At 44.0% G+C, this 19,941-nt stretch overlaps 1 protein-coding gene across 5 annotated transcripts in view; it reads left to right on the top strand.

Annotated features, from left to right (window-relative positions):
* Positions 1 to 19,941, top strand: part of CDK15 (cyclin dependent kinase 15) — a 108,858-nt gene that overhangs the window by 66,842 nt on the left and 22,075 nt on the right. For all 5 annotated transcript variants that reach the window (XR_007134058.1, XM_047773254.1, XM_047773251.1 and 2 more), the window contains exons 10-11: positions 2,314 to 2,377; positions 18,432 to 18,480. Coding sequence is in view for 4 of the 5 variants with exons in the window: in XM_047773254.1 (XP_047629210.1) it covers positions 2,314 to 2,377; positions 18,432 to 18,480 (113 nt within the window). In the remaining variant the exon portion in view is untranslated. The remainder of the gene's footprint in view (positions 1 to 2,313; positions 2,378 to 18,431; positions 18,481 to 19,941) is intronic.

Genomic DNA, 19,941 nt, shown 5'->3' on the forward strand with positions numbered 1-19,941 from the left:
TAACTGATATTAGGCTTTTATGGATTATCTTAGAAGAATGGTAAGATTATGCCTACAAGAGAACTCGCAGTAACAGCACCATCCAAAATCAGAAAAGTGTTTTGACTTGATACTCCAAAAGACTTTTCATATTAATTAAAAACTAAAGCTTCAATTTGAAAATCCAAAACACAAGTGAGCTCTTTTTGAGGAGATGTTGTTAGTATTATGACCCACCAGTTAAAAACCAAATGCCATATTCCAAGCGGCTTGGCCACAGGGAAAACAGGTGGAGGAGATGAATTTAGTAGAAAAGACTAGAGTTAGGTTGGGGTTATTTTTTGCCAACATTCATGGTGTCTAAATGTCAGTGATCTGAATCTTTTTAAATTTGAGCACACTGAAGATATCAGATAGATAGATAGAAAGAAAGAAAGAAAGAAAGAAAGAAAGAAAGAAAGAAAGAAAGAAAGATAGATAGATAGATAGATAGGTAATCTAAAGGGACACTTCACCACTCCTGTCTTTTTATATACCCACATCCCAACACAGCATCCTAATGTATGGTGCTCATGCCATACAGACATACCTCATTTTACTGTGCTTCACTTTATTGCACTTTGCACATATTGCTTTCTTTTTCTTTTTTACAAATTAAAGGTTTATGGCAACCCTGCATTGTCAGATGATGGTTAGCATTTTCTTTTAGCAAGGAAGCATTTTTTTTTTTTTGTTGTTGTTGTTTTCGTCTTTTGTCCTTTTAAGGCTGCACCTGAGGTGTATGGAGGTTCCCAAGCTAGGGGTTGAATCGGAGCTGTAGATGCTGGCCTACACCACAGCCACAGCAACATGGGATCCGAGCCATGTTTGCGACCTACAGCACAGCTCACAGCAACGCCAGATCCATAACTCACTAAGCGAGGCTAAGGATCGAACCCACGTCCTCATGGTTGCTAGTCGGGTTCGTTAACCACTGAGCCACGAGAGGAACTCCATTGTTTTTTTTCAAGGAAGCATTTTTAAATTAAGGTATGTACATTTTTTTGTTGTTGTTGTTGTTGTTGTTTTAGAACCACACCCATGGCATGTGGAAGTTCCCAGGCTAGGGGTCGAATTGGAACTACAGCTGCCGGCCTAAGCCACAGCCACAGTAACGCAGGATCCGAGCCTCATCTGTGACCTACACCACAGCTCACAGCAACGCCGGACCCCTTAACCTGATGAGCAAGGCCAGGGATTGTACCTGCATCCCAATGGATCCTAATCGGGTTAGTTACTGCTGAGCCACAACAGGAACTCCTACATGGGTTTTTTAAATTAAGGTATGTACGCTGGTCTATTGTACACTTAATGGACCACAGTATATGTGTAAACATAACTTTTGTGTGCACAGGGAAACCAAAAAAATGTCTGTGACTCACTTTATTATAATATTTGCTTTATACCAAACTCACAGTATCTCTGGGGTACACCCATGGATATTTAGTGATGAGACTATGACTTTAAGCAAGGTTATGTGGTCTGTCTCAGAATCACAAGTGTGTTAGTGGAGACCTATGCTTAGGCTCTATGTTGGTCAGGGTTTTCCAGAGAAATAGAACCAATATGGGAAATATATATATATATTTCTCCTAATAAATCATTATGTATACCTACTGATTATTATAATATATATCATATGATTCTCATGATAAATCATTTTTGTTTATGTCATTATATATAAAATGATTCATTGTGGGAATTGGCTCGTATGATTTCAAGGAGGCTGAGGTACATACGCCACACACTAGAGAACCAGGAAGCTGGTGATATATATGATCCAGCCTCAGGGGGCTGCTGGCGTAAGTCCCAGAATCTGAAGTCCAGAGACCTAGGAGCCCCAGTGACCAAAGGCAAGAGGAGATGGATGTCTCAGCTTAAGTGAAAGAGAAAACTTGCCCTTCCTCCACCTGTTCTCTTCAGGCCCTCCACCCATTGGTTGATGCCAAACACATCTCTTTATTCAGTCTACAGGATTCAAATACTAATCTTTTCCAGAAACCACTCTCCGACACACCCAGAAATAATGTTTTACCAGCTATCTGGGCATCCTTTAGCCTTGTCAAGCTGACACATAAAATTAATTATCCAGAACCATAGGAATACACGGCAGTTTTGTCCATGAAACTACAGATGTTGGAAACACTAAAGTTTCCTTCTTGTACACATCAGCTGGCATAATGTGACATGCATCTAATTCTTTTCTGTTCCTCCCTGGTGTGTCCTTCAAGTCTCCATACCTGTTCCATTCACTTCCTCTCCCCCTCATCTTTCGTTGTCTTTCTTTGTCTCTAGGTGGTGGGAGTCCCTACAGAGGATACCTGGCCTGGGGTTTCCAAGCTACCTAACTACAATCCAGGTAATAGTGATTTGAGCTTCTGAACACTCTGAGACTTAGCAGTGAGAGCACTAGCTGTACAAATGGGGTGTCCTTCTTGCATTGCTAACAATGTAAATAGGTCCACACAGATTTGTAGATTCTTACATTCCCGGACAAATCTTTTTACTACTTGGAATAGTAGTTGAGGTTAGATCAGTTCTCCTACCCTGTAAAACACAAGTAACAGGAGTGACTGTTACTGTGGATTCCACATCCATTTCCAAATACCCAATGACTTAAAAGTGTAACTCAAAAGATGGTCTCACTTTTGAGTGCAATGACTAACATGGAATTTATTTACTAAGTTATTATATCTTGTAAAGTGTAAAATGAAAGTAACACAATCGAGGGAAAGCAGAGGCTCACTAGCCAAGTAAGACATCTGTAGACTAAGCAAGAGTTCATTCATCGTCTCAAGACCTAACACTTGGTGATTTTGTGTCACACATTTTGTCCTCCAAGACTGGCTCCTGGGGGTGGATTTGGAAGTGTTGCCATGAAGAATGACTTTGAGAAATGATCCCAAAGACGTGCCAGTGAGGTCAGATTACCCAGTAGTCACTTCAAGGATGTTGTGATAGAAGAGAGGAGATGAGCATTGAGCTATAGGATGAAGAACCATATCAGAAGTTGAGAAACCCATGGGGGCCACACCAGAGTCTTGCAGGCAGGATTGAAGGGGAGGTAGACATATGGACAAGATTAGGGAGAATGTGGCCCAAGTCTGATTTTTCTAGGCTTTATGGTCTTACATTGTCCCATAACTCAAAGTGGAATTTTCCCAAATTGTTGTCATTACTAACTTTAGTATGAAGTTATCCTGGAAGGGTTTTATGAGAGCAAGAAATGGTAGGGAGATTTAAAAGGCAATAGAAGTGGAAGACAAAAGACATAGGAGACTGGGAAGTTTTTATCCCCCTCCCCGCCACCCAGCATCTAATACTTTTTGCTCAAACAGCTCTATATACAGGGTTTGGGCAGCTTGAACTGGTCAGGATTATGGAAGACCTGCAGCAGCTAAAGACTAACTGTAAAGTCATTTCAACTGCTTTGTGAGTGATCATATGTATTGGGATCATTTTCAAATAATTTACCCTTTCTAATGATTTTGCTTGAATTTAGCACTTGAGAAAAATGCCATACTCTGGCCCCAGGGCTTGGAATAATGCCTTTCCCTTTGGTCTGAGGCAGAGAGAAAAAAGAATAGGCTTTTTTGTTGTTATGGAGACCATGGTGCAGTCTGCCATAGATCCTATCTCCAGTTGCTATAGTTTCTAGGAGAACCTGGGTCTCATCCTTTTCTATCCTGCCTATACCTCTCCCTCGCTGCTCTCCTCTCCAGGTAAAAATGGGACCCCCTCAGCTTCCTCACATAGATGCAAGCAAAAGTTAGGGTCACAGAGGGGCTGTAGAAAACAAGTTGGATGATGTCAATACAAAGCTGCCATTGTGAGCATATGCTGTACCCCAAACTTCAAACACTGGGTTTCAGGTTGATTCAGGCAATAAACAATGGTCCTTGGTGAGAACAAGAATGATAGAAACTTGCCCAAAATGCTTCCCGCCAGATCCTGTACTAAATAAGATAACTGGGTTCCAATAAAACAGCAAGGAATATGTTGCATTTTTCATTTTGCTCTCATTTCAAGGTAATGCGCAATTTTTTATTTATGAAGCAAATTCTTCAGGCCTAACATCAATCGGATTCATTGCATTGTTTTTCTAGTAAGGATTTAATTTTTTCTTTTTTGTCTTTTTAGGACTGTACCTGCGGCAGATGGAAGTTTCCAGGCTAGGGGTCTAATCAGAGCTATAGCTGCCAACCTACACCAACAGCCACAGCAACTCGGAATCCAAGCTGAATCTGCGACCTACACCACAGCTCACAGCAATGCCGGATCCTTAACCCACTGAGCAAGGCCAGGGATCAAACCCACATCCTCATGGATCCTAGTCAGGTTTGTTACCTCTGAGCCACAATAGGAACTCCAGGATTTAATTCAATTCAAAAAAGTCAAACAATTTTGAGCACCTCCTGTCTTCCTGGCACTGTGTTCTGTGCTGGGTCTGCATGGATCTATAAGAGTTGGGGTTGTTAGTCATCCACACTCTTTCACCAGCTCTCCTCATTAGGGGATGCTCATTTGGAGCTGCATTTCCATGGGCTTGGGCAGTGTATAGCTGTGGGCCAGGCTAGCCTTACAGAAAGGAGCTGTAACCTTAGTCACAACCAAGATGTCTAAACTTGTATTCGTAAATCGTGTAAGTCCAGCATATCTTGGGCAAGAGTCAGACTGTTGATAACTCCCTCATCAGGACAGTGATGTAAATGAGCACCCACATCTGTGTCCTGGGAACATCCTCTTACATGAATGAAGAAGTCCCTTTGAGCCCCATCCCTCCCACCCCCACCCCTGAGCTGTTGCTGCTGCTTCCACGCACTTGAACTTCAGTGGCGGCAGGAATAGAAGAGGGGATGGGAGCCAGAAAAATGTCACCGAGGAGAAGTGTTAGCACCATTCCCGATGACATTTCCATCCCTTCCCTTTTCACTCTAAGTAGCAGTAAGAGCCCCCAAACTCAGAATTCAGCCACATGACAACCTTGAGGGAGCCAGAGAGCTCAGAACTTGAGCGAACCATCCCGTGTCCAGCTATGCCCACTCTGCCCTTGCCAGACCTTGTCTAGACAAAGTGTGAAAAACACTCTTTCTGTTTGTACAGGGTTTCTTTTTTTTTTGTTTTTTGTTTTTTAAAACAGACAAACAAACAAAAAAAACACCTGATGCTGACCCAGCTGGGCAGGTTTCTCTGACCGGTTTTCTTGGTACATTCATGAGCAGGGCTATAGGTTTTCTCACCGTCAGTTCAACTCTTGTGCCTGACTAAATTTGGGCAAGGGAAGAGAGGTATATAATTTTAGACACTGGTCTTCCTTCCTTTCTTTCTTTCTTTCTTTCTTTCTTTCTTTCTTTCTTTCTTCCTTTCTCTTTCTTTCTTCTTTTTCTTTCCTTCCTTCCCTCTCTCCTTCTCTCCCCCGCCCCCATTTTAAGCAAGCTGGCTGAGAGCTCTGTGTCTTCCACTTCAAAGGGCCAGTTGTCTTATTTTGATGTGGGCAGATTGAGAAGTAGGCTTTGAAAAGTAGGCTTTTTTTGTTTAATCTTTTCTCCTGGGATAGCTTTCAGAGCAATATATCCAAGTGTCAGTGAGGGGGTTCTGACGAGCACGGATTCCCAGACTCTCAGCAGGATCATTCTCTAACAGAAATATAAAAGTGAAATATTAAAAACCCTGGAACGTGAACTCCATCTGCAGAGTAGCCAGTGTCTTGCCTTGCTTGCACCATGGGAAAAAGAGATCTCCTTGAAAAAAGAGGGAGGGGAGAAAAAGTGCTTTGAGTAAGAGGTTTACAGGTTTAGTAGAGCATAGTAACATCTCCTCAAAGAAGTGGGTGTTGCTCTGTGACCCCCCAAAACGCTCCTCCTTTGACTCAGCCGCCAGAACACTCACCCTCCCCAGCAACACACCCCCTTTTCACATGCTAACTGAGGTGCCTGTGATTGGCTGAACAATAAACTGGTCACACTTGCTAAAGGCCTGCCATCTTGCACACAATTAGGCAAGACACATTAATCAAACTGGCTGGAACGGGGACTGTGCTGGCCTCCTGCAGTGGGGGAGGGGAGAAGTTTGGTGAGCCTTCGTCAGAGTCCCCAGGAAGCAATAAGAAAGAAGGCAGGCCGGAGGGGATTCCACTGTTAGGAAGTCTAAAAAGGTTATTCCAATGTTAGGAAGTCTAAAAAGGTTAAAGCCCCAGTGGATGCCAGATCTGGAAAGCACTGGGTTTGTGTCACAGAGGATCCCAGAAGTTTGGAGCACACTGGATAGTGGCCTTGGCTAAAATGTGCCAACCCAGACAGTGGTATGAATTTAAAAGGTGAACCCCTGGTAGGTATTTTTACAAACTTCGCTCAGCCCTCTTATCGTCCCCTCCTGCTCCCAAGAAAATGCACTCAGAAGTGCCTTTGCAGCCTCAAACACTTCAAGTCCCACTGGAACCAATAAGAATCAAGTGTTCAGAAGAGGTAGAGAACCATTTAAAATCAAGGAAGAGACAGCGTTGCCTGGCAAGGTGTCGATCTTAAACTAAATATTTGGAGGACATTAAAAATAGTTAATTTTGAGAGAAAAAAAATAAGTTAACATTTGTCCTTTGACTGGTAATTATCTTCTGACTTTTCTAAACTCCCTTTAAATAGCTTGGCACTATAGAGCCAATAAGATCATACCTTGGAGCCTACTTTGCTACAGACTCCTGTAAGGCTTTTAAGAGAATCAGCTAAATATTTAGACATTTCTCGGTAAAAGTAAACGGAGGCCTTGCTTCTCTGGAGGTTGTCCAGTCACCGTCTCATTAGACCCAAAGATCCTGTGATAAAGAAAAACTTTTTTTCCTGCCCACATGATTGCAGCCCAGTTGTGGTTTTTAATGTGTCATTGATTGTTTCATCCAACTCCTTTTGCTCCACTGAAAGGGTCTGTCGTGGCTCTGTTTGCTTCCTTAAACACGGTTTTTGAAAGCGCTCATGCTGTGTGAGCTCAAATCCTAGCATTAATGTACTGCTGGGTTCATTTCACCACACTCAAAAGCGCTGAGTTTAAATCCCTCTCAATTCCATTTGAGGCACCAGAAGACTTTATCCTTCTCCACTAATGGTTCCAAGTTTACATCTAGATACTGGGGGTCAAGGACAGGAGAGGATTTAGAAATAACAGTGCATGACATTAGTCAATGCATTTGCCAAATTGGCAATTAGTTCCTGATGTGCGTGCAAAGCATTTTATTCCCGTCTCTTTGATGCTTGTTCCCGTTGAGAAGGGAATAGAGTCCACAGAGGCCTTCAAACTTTTAAAGAAATATCTGCTGAAAATCATGCCTGATTTGTGACATGAGCTCAGCTGCAGGGAAGCATCCGGGATTATCCGGGTTCTTTCAGCCCCGGGAAAAAACACTGCACATGGAAAGATTTTTCCACTGGAGGAACTTAGTAGAAATCAAAAGGCAGGAAAGCGGTACTAAAAGCCCTGCAGGGACCCAGATTCAGATGTCCTATAAACGATAGGCAAATGGAGCCTGCTGACCCCTAGCTATTTTCAGCATGCCTGCTTTTTCAACCTTTGACCACCAGGTGGAAGCAAGAAATAACGGGGACCAAATACTGGCTTCAGATAGCGTTGTTAAGTGGCAGTCCAGCCTTCCTCTTGGAATGTTTCATTTTGACCTGAAATCCACTGTGAGTGCCTCGCTCCATCGGACACCACCATAGGACAGATGACGATTAAAGTCCAAAATGATCCTTGCCCATGTTGGGATGACAAAGAGCTACCACACTTTGGGCTCTAAGGATTCTGAGCATGTCTTTGTGTGTTTGCTGTGAACAATCTAAGATGTGCGTCAGCATCCACTCAGTAGAATGAGCCGTTAGGCAAGGGGGTTATTCCGTAGGCTGAACTAGGGGAAGGATACTGATAAGAGAGGTCTTCATTATTGGCATCAATTCATGGTGTGGCAAGGCAAGCCCGCTCCACCTTGTGCTCTCTGGGGGCACTGGAGGACGTTACTTACTTCCCAGTTCCCTAATCTGCAACATGGGAGCAACCCTGGCATTTAAAAAGTATCCCCTCTGTGCCAGGCACAGGACCTATATAATTGCTAACCCTTATACTGTCTGCTAGCGTCCATGCTGGTCAGAGTAGCACAGTTTTACACATGAGGGAACAGAGGCTTTCTCCCAGGTCCACACAGAGGCATTTTCTCCGTTAGAGATGGGTGCGTTCACAGCCAGACCTTGTTCTCCTTCGGTTGACCATGTCACGTCCCTCTGGCTCATGTTGCGCACAACGTAATGATTTGATATATTTTTATATTGCAAAACAATTACCACTGTAAGTTTAGTTAACATTCATGCTGCCTAACTTTTAGGAGGTGCTCAAAAAAAGTTAGTGTCCATCTTTCTTTTCTTTTTTTTTAAACACAGTGTGGAAGTTCATTTAGCTGCTCACCAGTGTTCAGACTCAATGACAGGTGCACGAGAGCCTATTTCGTTCTGTTTAAGCTTGCTCCCTTAGAATTTCCTTTTCTTTTTTTTTTCCCTTTCTTTCTTTTTTTTTTTTTTTTTTTTTTTGCCACGCTGACAGCATTTGGAAGTTCCTGGACCAGGGATAGAACCCACACCACAGCAGCGACCCAAGCCACTGCAGTGACAACGCCAGATCCTTAACCCATGTGCCACAAGGGAACCCCATCCCTTAGAATTCTTGGTTTCCTTCTAGATGTCAGGCACACTTTCTAGACAAGAACTGACTTTAGGTTTGCTTGCTTGGGCCTAAATGCTCCCTGAATTCATATACCCAGAGAGCTGGCTTGCAGTTTTCAAACACCTACCTGAGTCAGTCTGAGCGCCTATTGAGGCTGTCCCTTCTGGTGAAGGCTATTTTCTGCTCCCCATCCTGAACTGCTATGAGAGGCCTGCCTAAGCTACAGCTGTGGGGCTCCCCCCCCCCCCCCCCCGCCACCGCCCGCAGAACTTTTATTGTCTACAAGCTACATGATGGGTATTCATTAAGGACCACTAAATCACAGATGCATTCTTGTTGTCTTTGTTAGTTTCACCCAAAGCATAAAACAGTGGAAAGAGAGCTGAGGTTTTCTACAAAGTAAGCCTGACTACTTCCAGTGTTTGCAGTATTTTATACCTGCCCCCATAACTGGCTCATAATAGTCAATAAATATTTGTTAAATGAAATCAGCAACCAGAAGTTAGGAAACCTGGGTTCTAGTTCCAACTGCACCCTCTGGACTAATTATTCTCATTCTGCCTGATGTGCCAAGAAAGTGCAGTAAGTTGCCATTCACCTTATTGCTGGGTAAAATAACTATTCTTTTTTGAGCACTCACTAGGAGTGAGGCATTTTACATACATCCTTCTTGGATTCACAGCAGCCCTATCAGGTAGGGCAATGTTATCATTTCTACTTAATAGACAAGATAGCTGAGGCTTGGAGAGGTATGTGTCTTCCAGGGTCACCTAGCCAGGAAGGGGATGACCCACAATGTATGACCTGTTGGACTTGCAGTTGGTGCTCGTAGGTAATCCCACATTGCCTTCCATGGGCAAATGTAATGATCTGGTAATAAAACAGTGCCCTAGGCTGGGAAATCAGCCAATCAACAACATTTTTTCCAAGTTTGTTTCCAAATGATCATGTCCTTTAGCTCAGACTTGCTTTTAGAATCTATGAGCTTGGCGCAGAGTTTCTGGAGTGTAATGTGGGTGCAGCTGTATCCTGGGACTCTAGCAATTCCCCCACACCTCCCCCCTCCCTCCTCCACTCCAGCTAAGGAAGCCGTGATGTTTAGGGCATATCTCAACCACCAATGGGTCATGGCTGTCACACTTCTGGAGCGCAACCCAGAGCTCCTGGAAGTTAACTATTAACATCTTTGGAGTTCCCATGGTGGCACAGCAGAAACGAATCCGACTAGGAACGATGAAGTTGTGGGTTCAATACCTGGCCTCACTCAGTGGGTTAAGGATCTGGCATTGCCGTGGGCTGTGGTGTAGATCACAGACTCGGCTTGGATCTGATGTTGCTGTGGCTGTGGTGTAAGCTGGCAGCTGTAGCTCAGTTTAGACCCCTAGCCTGGCAACCTCCATATGCCATGAGTGTGGCCCCAAAAAGAAAAACAAACAAACAAACAAATAATTAACATCTTTATTAACCCATCCCCCAGATCAGGCAGCAAAATTCATTTTGATACACATTGCACTTTGCTTTCCATGAATAGTTTCTTCTAGTTTCTGCATTTATTTTTAGTTTTCTCATCTTTAATTTATTTGGTGCCAATTATTAGTTTTTATTGAGGGGGCAAAATGATCGTAAAGTAGTTCAAAGTAGGAAAAGTATGACTAAGAGATGGCAGGTTAAAATTTTTTTTTCCAAGGAAAATCCTGCTATGTTTCTTCCCAGTTCAAGAAAAAGGCCTAAAGAATGTATACATGTATGTGTAACTGGGTTACTATACCATACGGTGTGTACTATGCTGTACAGTAGAAAAAAATTGTATTGGGGAAATAATAATTTTTAAAAATTTAAAAAAATCGTATTGGGGAAATAATAATTTTAAAAAATTTTAAAAATTGAAAATATTATGTAACTGGTTCAAACCAAAGACTCCTTCCCCACCTTTGTGGTCAGTGCCTTATGTCATCCATCTCTGTAAGATACAGAGCCAGAAACACAAGTGGGCTCTCTTGGGTTACTTTTACATTTTAAGAATAAGTTTTAATAAATTTATTTCATTTTTATTTTTCCTCCAAGTATCAATTTTTCATTCACTCAAAAAAAATTTATTGAACACTAGGTGCTGGGACTGAGAGATTCAAAAATAAATAAGACATGGATATCTGCCTTCAAGGAATACAGTCTAGAGGGGAAACAATAAATAATACAGTGTGGAAAGTATCATTATAGCATGATCCCCTGGGGCCTCTAGGAACCAGGAAAAAGGCCTTGGTTTGTCTGGGGAACTTGGAGACTGTCTGAAAGAAAGAGACATGAGCTAGGTGTCACGGACAATGAAGTGGGCTTTCAGCAGGTGACCAAGAGGGGAAGGACATTCCAGACAAAGGACCTTGACACAGAGGAGTAGGAAAGTAGGTACATTTGGTAACATTCAAGCAGGTGAATTGCTCGGGGGAGCTAGAATGTTGGCTTTGGGTTTTGTTTTTGTTTTGTCTTTTTAGGGCTGCACCTGTGGCGTATGGAGGTTCCCAGGCTAGGGGGTGAATCTGAGCTGTAGCCACCAGCCTACACCACAGCTCACAGCAACGTGGAATCTGAGCTGTGTCTGCAACCTACACCACAGTTTGTGGCAATGCCAGATCCTTAATCTACTGATCAAGGACAGGGATCAAACCTGCATCCTCATGGCTACTAGTCAGATTCATTTCCACTGAGCCACAGCGGGAACTCCTAGAATGTTGGCTTTGTAACAGGCCATTCTTAGAGCTACATGAAAGGGTAGATGGGGACCAGATTGGAACGTGCTTCATGATCCTCCTAAGGATTTGGACTTGACTAATAAGCAAAGAAAAGGCATTGGGTGATTGTTAGCAGGGAAGTGATATGGCAGGATTTAAATTTTAGAAAAAGTGCTTGGAAGAATGTAGAATTAAATTGGTAGTTTAAATTCAAGACCAGAAGCAATGTGGCAATGCTCTAGTTTCTAGAAGATAAATAGGAAGTCTCAGCTAGAGAAGTGGCAATGGATAAGGACTGGCTGGGGCAAAACTAAAAAGCACGTAGGAGGTAGAGTCAAGGGGAGGTTGTAACTGACTACATTTGAGTTGCGAAGGAGAAACCTAAATCCAGTGGGTGAGAGAATGAGGGTACCATACACTGGCACAGAGGAAAAAAAGGGGGGTGCTGAGGAATAGATTCGTAGGGCATGTAATGAGTATAAGGTCTGAACATTTCCAGATTAAGAGATCTCTGGGGCCACCAAATGGAGATATCTCAAAAGCAATGAGAAATGTAATACTGCGGAGTTCCCGCTGTGGCTCAGTAGTAACGAACCCAAATAGTATCCATGAGGATGTGGGTTCGATCCCTGGCCATGCTCAGTGGGTTAAAGAGCCGGTGTTGCCGTGAGCTGTGGTATAGGTCTAAGACTTGACTTGAATCCCGAGTTGCTGTGGCTGTAGCGTAGGCTGGCAGCTGCTGTTCTGATTTGACCCCTAGCCTGGGATCCTCCATGTGCCACAGGTGCAGCCCTTAAAAAAGCAAAATACAAAACAACAACAAAAAAACGGAAGTGCAGGCCCGTGATTATAAGGGTCTTAATCTAGACGTGCAAAATTGGAAGTCATCTGCTTAAATGGTATTTAAAGCTCCAGATGTGAATTCAGTTGCTCCAGGGAGCGCATGTAGAGAAGGAAGACTGTGACGGAGCCCTGGGGGAGCAGTGCTGCAGGATCGGGTAGAAGGGAAGGAGTCTTCGGAAGCTGAGGAGGAATAGCCAGAGAGGCCGGAAAAGACCAAAAGATGGTGATAATCATTATTGTCATCATCATCATCCCATGGCAATCGTAATCCTGGAAGGGAGTGCCAAGTGCCATGCCCACAGTCTCAGTGCCGAGCACAGCACCTGCCCCGGGTGACCCTTGAACATTCGTAGAGATGCCAGGGGAGTGATAAATGTTGTCAAGTGACACATTGTTAAATGCCATACACTTGGAATGGCGTGATCCAGCTATAGCGCAAACATAGCTTGCGGGGGTGGACAGACATTAAACAGGCACTGCTCATGGGTGGGAGGGGGGGGTGGGGAGGGGGACTCCTGACTGTGCCTGTCCCGCTCCCTTCTCCATCCATCCATCCACCAGGAGAAAGGCCTGGCTTTCCTTCCTCTGAAGAGAGGAACAGGCTTCAAAGGATGAAATACTTGCTTAGAATCCACAAAAAAGTTTTGATGCAGGGTTAGAAAAGTGACACTCCCTCCCGCCCCCGCCATGTGAATGGAAGTGCCCGGCGCCAGTGCCGAGGAGTGTACTGACTTTTGGGCCCTGATGACACCCAGACAGAAGAGAGCCTGGCGCTCCAGAGCCAAATTTAGACTCCTTGAGCAAAGGACTGAGGGACCTTCCAAGCCAGCTACCTGAGGCAGAGGGAGGAGCAGAGGTGAGGGCAGGCGTGTGTGTGGGGGGGGGGGGGGGGGACAGATAGAAGAGCTTCAGATTTTTGCAAGCCGCTTTAAAGTTCCTGCTCAAGATAGCGAATTAAGGCTAACACCATTATCAACTATCTAAATATATGGTATCTCAGGAATGCATTGTATTCGGGAAATTCCAGAGGTGTAGTTCAGTAGACAGCACCATTGATAACCTTTGGGTGATTGCGGGGAGACTCTAGTAACTAGAAAATGTTTTACTTTGTGCTAAGGCTCGAAATGATCCTGGTGATATTTTATCGATCAACCAACAAATCTCTGTTGATCTGAATCAGTTGTGAAATATATCTTAAAGATATATTCCTTAAAAATATATTTTAAGATATATCTTAAAGATATCTTAAAGTATATAAATACACATATTTATATATGTAAATATAACTTAAAGGTATATTCCTTAAGGATATATTTTTTAAAATGCATGATTTTATTACGGGAGCAACCATTTGACCCTCATTTCACTTTTACTCTCTTTCGTGTGGAAATTAAGATGTTCAGCTTTTGGAGTTCCTGCCATGGCGCAGTGGAAATGAATCCGACTAGGAACCATGGGGTTGTGGGTTCGATCCCTGGCCTTGCTCAGTGGGTTGAGGATCCTGCATTGCTGTGAGCTGTGGTGTAGGGCACAGACACGGCTCAGATCTGGCTGTGGCCCTGACGTGGGCTGGCAGCTCTAGGTCCGATTAGACCCCCTTGGCCTGGGAACCTCCATATGCCTCAGGTGCAGCCTTAAAAAAGAAAAATAAATAAATAAAGATGTTCAACTTTTAAACTTGCCAATTTGCAACTTCCTTGGCTCTTCCTGCCTGGGATTCCAATTGAACTCGAATTGGAAACTCTTTTCAAGAGAGCTGGAAAAGGAGGAGATGGAGAGGAATCTGGTCTAATGATTTACCATCGTCTTTGGAAGGAGAAGGGAAATAAGCTACCTACAGCCCCATGATTTGAGAGGCTACTGAAGCCAGAGAAGCAGTCTCCTGGTGAAACGGTGCTGGGTAAAAATGCCTCTTTGTGGATCATTCTCTCATTGATCGCTTGTAGTTTAACTACTGGGGAAAAATCAATGGGAGCAAAGCAGGGTCGGTCAGCATCTACTTATCTGCATAAGGGCGGAGGGCTGGCCACAAAGCAGGCATTGGGCTTTGGCTCTGCTTCCTAAGAGCAAGCTGGCTGACCCTGGACACCTCAATCCCCCTACCTAGGCTAACGTAGCTACAAATTAGATGAGGAAGAGAGTCAGATACAGTCTACAGAAGTCATGGAATCTCAAGGTCAATGTTGTTATACTGCCTCCTGGAGCCACTCTTAAAAGTAGAATAAACCACTCTTTCCCAGTAGAATTTATGAGGACTGATTTTCCCTTGTCATGCCGACCCTTTCACATCCTTGAAAAACATATGAAGTAAGCGTCAGACACGATGTTCTGTGATTTTTACCTACGTTGATTAATTGGATTTTCCCAGGCCAACTTGAGGAAATGAGCCTCAGAGAAGTGTGTAGAAATCACTGGTGCGGGGCAGACCTGGCCCTCCTTGCTCAACCAGCATCCTTTGCCTCATTTAGCGACCCTCTAGGAATATCCAGAGACATTAAAGATGATAATAACTAGACACACAACAGACCCTTTCAAGACCCTCCCCAGGCTCCTTGAGTCTGACTCTGTGGGGTGGAGTTAGGGCTTCCTTTCGTCCGCAACTCTCCCTTGTGATGCTTCTTGGCTTGGGGACGGACCACTGCGTGAGACCATGCTGCCTCTCCTAAAGGAGAGGTGGGAACAAGAAGAAGAAAAAGAAAAAGGAAGACGACTAACATTGACTGAGACCCTACTCTAGGCCAGGTGCCAATTTTTTTTTTTTTTTCATTTTTAGGGCCACATCCATGGCGTATGGAAGGTCCCAGGCTAGAGGTCAAATCAGAGCTATAGCTGCCAGCCTACACACAGCCACAGCAATGCCAGATCCTAACCCACTGAGTGAGGCCAGGGATCAAACCCTCATCCTCATAGATATTAGTTGGATTCGTTTCCACTGTGCCACGACAGGAACTCCCGAGTGCCTAATCTTATCTAATCCTCCCAAGTAACAGGGAAAATGTTCCCATTTTAAAGATTCAGAAACTTCTGAGTTGCTTAACCAGAGAGGGGAAATACTTTCCCCCAAATCCCAGAGCTCTTAAGTGGCAGAAAAGAGATCTGAGCCCGGGCTCGTTTTCATGTTTCTGCACCACACAGCTAAGAAACATGCCTCTGGTCCACACTGAAAGCTCAAAAGAAATTAAGCCAGGCTTGTAAGACCTCAAGCTTAGCACATGTTAGAAGTTCAGTGGAATGAAAAGCAAGTTATGGGTTTCCAAGGAGAACAGTGAGGCAGAAATACCTGAGAGGAGAGAGAAAGACATGGTACATCTAACAAGAGAAAGAGGCAAAAGGAAACAAGGCCGAGGGTGAGGAAATACTTACATGCACTCACTGTTCTAACTCTCACAACAACTCTGGGCAATGGGAGTTTTATTATCTCCCTTCTACAGATGAGAGAACTGAGGTCCAGAGAGGTTAAGCAGCACCCTCAAGTCACACAGCTAGTTAAGAGGCGTAGGGTGGATTCAAAGTCCAGGGTCCTAACTACACATAGTTTACATTGCCCATCACTTTTCAAAGGAAGAGAAAGAAGGAGAAGCAAATAGGATTTATTTTGGTTAATGCTCTGAAACAGGCAGTTTACACTCATTATCTCACTGAATCAATAAATTCAACAAGGGAGTTCCCATCATGGCTCAGTGGTTAACATACCCAACTAGCATCCATGAAGATGCAAGTTCAATCCCTGGCCTCACTCAGTGGGTTAAGGATCCGGCATTGCCGTGAGCTATGGTGTAGGTCAAAGACTCGGCTCGGATCCCATGTTGCTGTGGCTGTGGCATAGACCAGCGGCTACAGTTCTGGTTCGATCTCTAGCCTAGGAACCTCCATGTGCCACAGGTGTGGCCCTAAAAGAAGACAAAAGACAAAAATAAATAAATAAGTAAATAAATTCAACAAATCACTTAATCCTTGTGAGGCAATCATGACCTCCAACTTGAGTTAAGGAAACAGGCTGGCCATGGTGAACATATCTTGCTTAAGGTCTCAGTGAGCCTGAAGTAGCAGTTTCAAACCTTGGGTTCAGTGTCCAAACCCTAATTCATCTGATTCCAAACCCATGTTCCACAAGAACAATACTAAGCTAGCAATTTATTAAAATACTAAAGGCCAGCGCGTAGGGCTGTGTGAAGGGGAAAACAGAACACGGGAGAGCATTGAGATGGATTTCACTCTATTGGTTGGAAATTGGAAGAGGACTGAATGAGGAAATATTTTAATTTTGTTTGGCCTGGGAAAACTGTCAATTGGCAGCAGAAAGTGGTTAGGAAATAAATATTCTGAACAAATGCCAGGTATTCTTATCATCACTGGTTCTTTGAATGTAGGCACAGTCACCTGAAGAGAGAGTAAACAGCCAGTATAGACAAGTGCCCCCCTGGTGCCCACCTGGGACTATAAAACGCCAGCAGAGCGGCTCACACTTGATTGCATCTGACCTTGACAAAGCAGCTTAAATCAAGTTCTTTGATCAAGCCTTTCAGGCTGCAACTCCGAGCACCCATCAAATCTATCTTGAATTGAACTGACTTTTGAAGTTACCGAGTAATATGGGCTTTTTATTTAAAAATAAACACATTTAAGACAATAAATACAGAAGTAAAAAGGCTAAGCCCCTGAACCCTTTTCACAATTGGGTGAGTGGTCTTCCAGGGCTTTTTCTATATGTAGACAGGTGTGACTAGGTCAGTATTATCAAACCTGTTTTTTGGCCTAATGATGGTTAAATTCTTTGTGGGATAAACAGTCTTGGTGTCTTCCATTCCTATAAGAGCTGGAACAAGGGCGCTTTTAAAGCCAAAACCATTACGTTTCGGGACCAAGGAAAGTATAAAGCAGAATCATCCTTCTAGGTGAGAGCTGAAATACTCCTTTCAATTTGGAATAGGAAGTAGAAAGATTTGAGAAGTAGCATAGCTTCGAACCCTTGCAGCCTCTCCTATCAGAGAGTAAGCATTGAATTAGTATTTCTGGAATTGAAATACTCCTATTTTATTATCTTCTATTTGAGTTTTAGTTTAGGTTGAATAGTCTCCATATCAAAAAATAATAGAAACACATGTTAATGTTATAGAGAGTGCACCAAAGAAAATTATAAATCTTATCATCATCCATTTTGGATTTTCAGGCTAGAGTTCACTTCCATTTTTACTGTAAGTGACATAAAAAATTATCCCCCCCCCACCTTTTTTGGCCAACAGTAGTTATGTTTGTTTGCTTATTTATTTAATTTTTCATAGTCCTGTCACTTTTTACCGCTTTTTGAGTCTTTGAGAATTTGCCCCCTCGTTCGTCACATGAATTTTCTGCCATTCGTCACATGAATTTTCTGGGGGCTGGGGGAGGACTGGGTGGGGACCGGGGGAAGCATGTTTTGTCTTCTCAAATGAATTGAAACTCTGTCATTGGGGAAGTTCCTTTTGATTACTTTGTGTTCAACCAGCACCCAGCACATGTTCTGCTCATAGTAGACGTTAAATAAAGGTTTACTGGTTTGACTGAGGATTGTGCCTACTAGTTAGTTGTCCAGGGATGATTAAACAAAACACCACAGACTGGGTGCCTTAAGCCCCAGAAGTGAACCATCTCACGGCTCTGGAGGCCAGGTCTGAAGTTGAGGGTTTGGCAGGATTGGTTCCCCCTGGGAGCTCTGAGGGAAGGATTTGTTCAGGCCTCTCTCCCTGGCTGTCTTCTCCTTCTGTCTCTCCACAGCCTCTTTGTCTTTCGCTGTACATGTCCATCTCTGTGTCTAAATCTTCCCTTTTGACTGGGACTCTGGTCATATTGGGTTAGCATCCACCCTACTGACCTCATCTTAACTAATTCTGTCTGCAATGACCCTTTTTCCAAATAAGGTCAAATTCTGAGTTACTTGGAACTTGGACTTATGACTTTGGAAGGACACAGTTCAACCCAGAGTAGTGACCTTCCACGGAATTATCAAACTTCAGAGGGAGAAGAGGCCTTAAATATCATTTAGTTTGCCTACCTGATACCTGAATCCTCTCTTAATCTAAGGCAAGAAGAGCACTGGGAATTTTAAATGGTTTTGGCCACAGGATTTTAAGGTGGTTGTCTTTTAACCTGTCTGTGTCTGCTTTCCAGAATGGTTCCCACTGCCTAAGCCTCCGAGCCTTCAGGATGTCTGGTACAGGTAAGCCCTCCCTGGGCAAGCTTCTCTTGGAGCAGGGTTGAAGGGACATTTCCCTGCCCCTCAGTCCTCTGAACACCCAGCCCGTGAGCCCCTTGATCTGGGGTCCCTCAGCCCCAGGAAGACACCTCTGGGAGAGGCAGCCACCTGTGAGTCTGTTAGTTTTTCTCCATGAACCATTGTACTCTCAGGGAGTTTGGTCATTAAAATTGTTTTGTGCCCCTCAACCATCCCTGAGGGCCTGCGAATGAGGGAGTGTTGGCTTATAAGAAAACCTAGTGGGTTTATTATTCTCCGACACAGAGAAACCAAATAACATCATTGAGTGGCTATTGGAAGGGGGGGGCAACGTGATTCATGGAGGTCATGCTTTCCCAGGCCCTCTCTACGCAGTCTCAGCTCAGACCAGGGCAGACTTTTATTACCAGCTTTCAACAAATCCCTAGTTTCTTTTGCAAAGTAGAACAGATAATAGAGACATTCCCGGAATAGTTAGCTAACTAAGCCGTGCCAGGCAACCTCAGGGCTAAGAAGAACTCAGTGTTTTCGGACAATGACCAATTACAATAACCAGTATTATTTGATCTGAGCGTAATTAGCCGAGGCTCTGTTCTTTTTGCTTCAGTGAGGAGGCAAAAAGGGCAGTGAGGAAAACATCAGAGACAGGGGAAGGGAGCTCATATGTCAAAGAAAAACACTCTCGCAGGTGGGGAGAAGGGAAAGAGATCCTAACTGAATGTCTGAACGTTGTTCTTCCCTGAAAACGTGGTAGGGTTTAACCCAGCCAAAGTCTGTTTGATTTTTTTTTTCTTTCCATACTTACTGTTCATGTGCTTTCAAAAATCTCCACGGAGAGTGTGTGTGAGAGCACAAAGAGTAAAATAGGTCGGTCGGAACACAGAACTAGGGACGGGCAAAGAATCTTTTTTGGGAGGGACGATTCTCCCCAGGGGAGCCGCACGCTCCACTCTTATTTTCAAACACGCTGTCTCACCTCAACTCCCTGTTATTTTGGAGACAGGTTCCAGGGAACTGCTGTCGATCGTTTCATTCAAGATGTGCAAACTTTCTCTTGCCAGCATGGTCAGGCTCCCTAGCCCCTAGCTCAGGAGATTGGAATTTCTGTGCTTCCCTTCTCTTTTTGTTCCACCACTGGCTTCCAAGATAAGTGGTGACTCCAAACCTGCAGACACCCCCTACTCCCCTGTGCTGCCGCTGTTGGCACTGTTGCACCCCTCTCCCCCACTCGGCCCTGCCAGCCCTTCCTTCTGGGCTGAGCAGACCTTGGATGCCCCTGACCATCCCTCTGGTTTTTCTGACCACACACCACGCCTGCCCATTGCCTTGTTCCCATCAATACCTCTGCCTTAGCTCAGACCCCTGGCTTCTCTTTGCTCAGATTCTCAAAGCAAGGAGCAATGTCTAGAGATGCGCTGTCTCATACGGTAGCCACTAATCACATGT

The sequence above is a fragment of the Phacochoerus africanus genome, chromosome 3 (genome assembly GCF_016906955.1).
Source record: "Phacochoerus africanus isolate WHEZ1 chromosome 3, ROS_Pafr_v1, whole genome shotgun sequence".
NCBI classification, from domain to species: Eukaryota; Metazoa; Chordata; class Mammalia; order Artiodactyla; family Suidae; genus Phacochoerus; species Phacochoerus africanus.